The 5,000-nt window shown below is 39.6% G+C and overlaps 1 protein-coding gene across 4 annotated transcripts in view; it reads right to left on the bottom strand.

Annotated features, from left to right (window-relative positions):
* Positions 1–5,000, bottom strand: part of LOC138018557 (leucine-rich repeat and coiled-coil domain-containing protein 1-like) — a 46,468-nt gene that overhangs the window by 31,948 nt on the left and 9,520 nt on the right. For 2 of the 4 annotated variants that reach the window (XM_068865235.1, XM_068865234.1), the window contains exons 2-3: positions 2,207–2,363; positions 917–1,242 (exon numbers count right to left, since the gene is read on the bottom strand). In XM_068865235.1, coding sequence (XP_068721336.1) covers positions 917–1,242; positions 2,207–2,295 — 415 coding nt within the window. In that variant the 5' untranslated portion in view covers positions 2,296–2,363. Of the gene's footprint in view, positions 1–916; positions 1,243–2,206; positions 2,731–3,458; positions 3,496–5,000 lie in introns of those variants that run through there. The other 2 variants (XM_068865233.1, XM_068865232.1) reach the window with 2 other exon arrangements.

The following is a 5,000-nucleotide window of genomic DNA, read 5'->3' as shown; positions in this document are numbered from 1 at the left end:
GGAATCGCAGATCATAACAAGTGTTATTGAAATCCAAAAAGAAAATTGGGGGAAACCATGCATTTTTCAAAGATAATTAATCAACAATATTTGTAAAACGTTTTAAAATACAAAGCAATGTATGGCATTCTTTTCCAAATTGAACCTCAATTATCTCTGAAAAATGCGTGGTTACCCCCAATTTTCTTTTTGGATACTTGCTAAGTCCTGCGTTCTCTGCATACCGGTAGTTTTGAACCACGCAAAAATATCCCTGTATTAATAAGCACCAGCAATAGGAAATCCGAGTATCTCGAGATGCGCAGAACTTACATGTATGCGCAATAACAAGAGTAGGCACCGTCCTTAAGCAGTCAAAAAACTACACGGGCAGGCAGGCTTCATTAATCCACTGACTCCTGGAAATGAGACTTAACAGATTTTATTCTGTCTAATGCCAGACTACTTAACTCATCAACTGGGAGCATCCTAGGCCTCCTGAGGAGTGAAATTATGGGTTAAGCTCCCAACTATCTCACACATTTAATTCCCAGATTCAGTGTTAATCATAGTGGGTTGAAATAACTCTATGCCAACAGTTTTTTTATAAGACGAGTTTAAGATGAGTTTTGTGACGTGACAAGCGCAACCATGGTCATGTGATCCACGCTTTCTCAACACACACGCAGCGAAGTGTGAATGCAGGATTCTTAACATTAAAACTATCGTTATTGATTGAATCGCCAAACCTGTGATTTATTGCCTAGTTCATAACTTGACAGGAACTATGGTTTTCCCCTGTCTAAACCCATTCTAACTTTCGTTTCATTCATTTTGCAGTACATGTACATGTACTTCAAACCAGTGCTAAAGCATATTTGACACTTAAATTACTAAAACTTACTTCACCTTAAAGTAATAAATTAATTCAGAATACCTGGGATATTAAACAATCTATCTTTTGAAGAAGCTGGGTTCCCACTGCGGTCAAGTCCATCTAACATTTGAATCATTTTCAGTTCTGTAAACAGAGTGGATGTGTAATCTGATGTCTCGCATACAGGATTTGCCTCACCATACTGTGACAACATTAATTCCTTCAAAGATAAGCATCCATTGAGAGAATTAATCACATGATCTAAGGAGCTAAGTTGATTTCCTTGGAGATAAAGAGTGCGTAAGCTGAAGCCAGGCCCATGAAGCTTCCTCAAGCCTGAGATATTGTTGATCAAGTTATAGGACAAGTCAAGTTTCATCAAATTCCTGCAGAGTAAGATTCATTCACCAAAATACCATGCTTTAGTAATAATATAATTATCTTTATTCAAGTTCAAGCTTTCTATCCACAATGCTGGGGCACTTACTGGGGACACTGTACGTAGAAATCAACTCAAATTATTGCCGCAGCGATTTTCATAATTCTGCGGAAATTATTCATCTTCAAGTGCCATCGGTCAAACTGTCTTTTGGCTTCCACCAATCAAATTTCTGACACCAACAACAGGTCACGAAATCAATTGATGCATGACATAACCCACCATTAAGTATCTTTGGTTCCTACAGTATATATTCGTACATTCGAACTTCGACGCCGATGGAAAGCGATGGAATATGTACGAATCATTTTACTGAAGAATTTCTAACAACGTATCATAATGGTGTTTGAGCTGTGAACTAAACGAAAACTCCAATTCACTTTCCAGAGGTAGAGTAGATCTCCCTGGCTATGTTCGGAAATTTGATTGATGGAAGCCAATACGTGGTTTGGAGCTTAGCGCTTGAAGGCGAGTTTCTGCAGAATTATGAAAATCAAAGTAAATCAAATGTAGGGTCTTGAGGAGAAGGGAAAACCAGACAACCTGGGTAAAAAACCTCTCGGAGCACAGTAGAGAACACACAAACTTGACCCACATGACGCTGGTCTGGGAATACAACCTGGGTCATATTGGTAGGCGAGTGTTCTAAGCACTGTGCCACCACTCCCCAAACTTGGTAATCTTGGTGTTGATAAAATCAATGTTTAACAAAAGGGATTCTCATTAGGTTCGTTTGATTTGGTATTACATGTATACAGAGGAGTAACATGAAGAAGAATTGCATTGTCACTATTACAGGTGACAATTGCTTCGGGTGACAATTTGCTTCACTTGAATAATATCATTGCCCTGGTACACTGCTACTACTGACTGCTAGGATTCAAATTATAAAAATGGACCACATGTTGTACCTCAAATTTTCGAGCCCCTCCACAACTTGAAGTTCATTGCAGGCTAAATTAAGCGTCATCAAGCTCTTGAGACCATCAAGCCCTTGCATTCTTGAGATGTGATTGGACGACAGATCAAGATGTTTAAGATGCTTGAGTTTGTCGAGATTTTCGATCGCTGAAATTTCATTACAGTGCAGATTTACGGAAATTAAGCCAGAGTTCAAGCGAACGTCAAAAAGACTATTAATCTGGGCATCTATAAAGCATATTTCCCTTGGAAATGTACGAGAAACAACATCGAAGCTGTTCTTTGCAGTCGCCATGCTTTAGCATGCACGCCTAAAGTTCGAGGTCAACTTTGAATTTTTCGTCTGTCCTACGAATCATCGCGTTCTTCTAACTTTTTTCTTCATTGTTTCAACAAATAATAAATTGATTTGCCCTTTATTCCCGTCTGTATTGTTCTCGTACACTTTCACTTTATCATACTGACTTCTCATTTCTGCGAAGTTCGCAAACCTGTTTTCAAAATGGCGCCAAATGGTAGGTACGCTATGTATGGGGACATATATTGTACCGTAGACATTTAGACGAGCAAAGGTCTCATGTATATACCCACTACGAGTCCCCAACTAACGTAAGACACGCTAAATTAATTCATATTCCCAATATTCTGTCATTCACATTCATTTACCTATATATATATATATATCCATCTACTACCATTTATCTTAATATACCGCATATACCCTCATTTATCTTCAATCACGTTTATTAACCCTCATATACCTTCATCTACCTTCAATCATATTCCAGAGGCGGCTAGTCGATACTGAGAAAGACCTTCCGCCCTCGGTCTCCCGATTGAATCGGGGGCAGATAAGGTTTAGATGACCATGCCTGCTCGATCTTCCATTCACGTCTACATTTCTAACAAGCATTTGGGTGCATGAGCTAAGGTGGGCACTCCCCAAAAATCCTTTTGTATACCAATACAGACTTATTTATTCTCGCTTCATGATAAAATGGAACCCAACCTAATTGTTTAAAAAGTTTCACACGGTTCGCTTTTGTGTCAGCACCCAGTATTACACGGGCTACGCGTTTCTGTAGCCTGAACACTTTCTTAATGTTTTCTACAGAGCAGGTTGTCCACACGGCTGAGGCATACAGCATTGTCTGCTTAATCATTGCGTTATAATAAGATTTCCTTTGATCAAGAGGCAGTGAGCGTCTAATTTTCGGCAACACAGCGATTCTCTGTGCTAACCTCTTGCATAGGTCATCCACATGCTGGTCAAAGGAGAGCTGACTGTCAATTGTCACTCCGAGCAGTTTGTGTGAGTGTACTTGATTAAGTTCAGAAGACTTTAAGCGTAGTTGAAAGGTGGACTGTTCTATCTTCTTCACCAAACGTTTCCCTGTAACAAGCATCGACTTTGTTTTGGACTCATTTAACAACACTTTATTTCTTGATGACCAATTTAAGACTTCAACAATGTCCTCCTGTAGGCCCTCAGAGACGGCATTGGGGGCCGCCTGATAGTGAGCAGAGTGGCTGATTGTAGTGTCGTCAGCATATATATCAGCGACACAGTGCTGCAATGCTTCGGGAAGATCACTAATAAATACAAGGAATAAAATAGGACCTAAAATACTACCCTGTGGCACACCGAGCGTCACAGATCGTTTTGTAGAATGGCACCTGTCTATATTTACATACTGGCTTCTACCGCTCAAATAGTCGCGGAACAGGGGAAGAGAAGTCTCGTTCACTCCAAGCGCCTTCAATTTCGATAATAACAACTGGTAATCAATCAAATCAAAAGCCTTCTTATAGTCTATAAAAACAAGCCCAGTGACTTTATCATTGTCAAGATTAAACAGCAACTGGTCAACCAAACGAATAAGTGCAGCTTCAGTTGAATGGGATTTTCTGAAGCCAGACTGGAGCCGATGATAAAACAGATTGTTCTCCTTTAGGAAATTGCACAAGTATTCACATGTGTTTCTCTAATATTTTAAAGAGAATAGGAAGTACAGAAATCGGTCTGTAGTTGTTCTTATCATTCCTACTGCCATTTCCTTTGAAAACAGGGGTAACTTTTGCAACCTTCCATGCAGCTGGGAAACTCTTGGTAGACAGGCAGAGGTTCAGTAGCTTTGACAGCGATGGTGATATTGCAGGTGCAGCGATTCTGAGTAATTTGGCACTAATGCCATCATCTCCGGTGGCTTTATGAGTTGGGATAGAAAGCAGTAATTCTACAACCCTCCTCTGTGTTATTGTCGGGAGGTCAAATGATCCAATGCCCTGTCTATGAGTTGTTATCGTTGAGAGGCCAGTTGGAGAATCAGGCCCTAGTGCCGCAACTAGTTTCTTTGGTTGATCAACGAAAAACAAATTTAAGATCTCAGCAATACTTGATTTATCCAAGATATTCTCCTTGTTTTCTGTGAAATATTTCATTCCACTTTCAGCGCTTTTGTCTTCATTTGATAGACACCTGATAAAGTTTCAGAGTTTTCTGGAATTACTCTTATTTTAGTTAAATTTATCCTTGCATAATTGAAATACGATTGTTTTGTAACCTTGATAAGATGAGTCACACTGTTTTTTGCTTGTTTAAATGCATTCCAATCTCTTATTGCCTGGCTCTTTCTGGCTTTCTTGAGAAGTTTATCCCTAGCCTTTATCCCGTTTAGGATCTCAGCGTTGAACCATTTTGGCTGAGCTTTGCGCTTTACTCTCTGTTGTTTCAAAGGGAGATGCTCATCAATAATGTCATTGAATATTTTTTACCAGGCGTCA

This window comes from Montipora capricornis, chromosome 10 (assembly GCF_036669925.1).
Source record: "Montipora capricornis isolate CH-2021 chromosome 10, ASM3666992v2, whole genome shotgun sequence".
Lineage (NCBI taxonomy): Eukaryota > Metazoa > Cnidaria > Anthozoa > Scleractinia > Acroporidae > Montipora > Montipora capricornis.
Note: the sequence above shows the minus strand (reverse complement) of the source record. Positions and strands in the feature narration are given on the sequence as shown.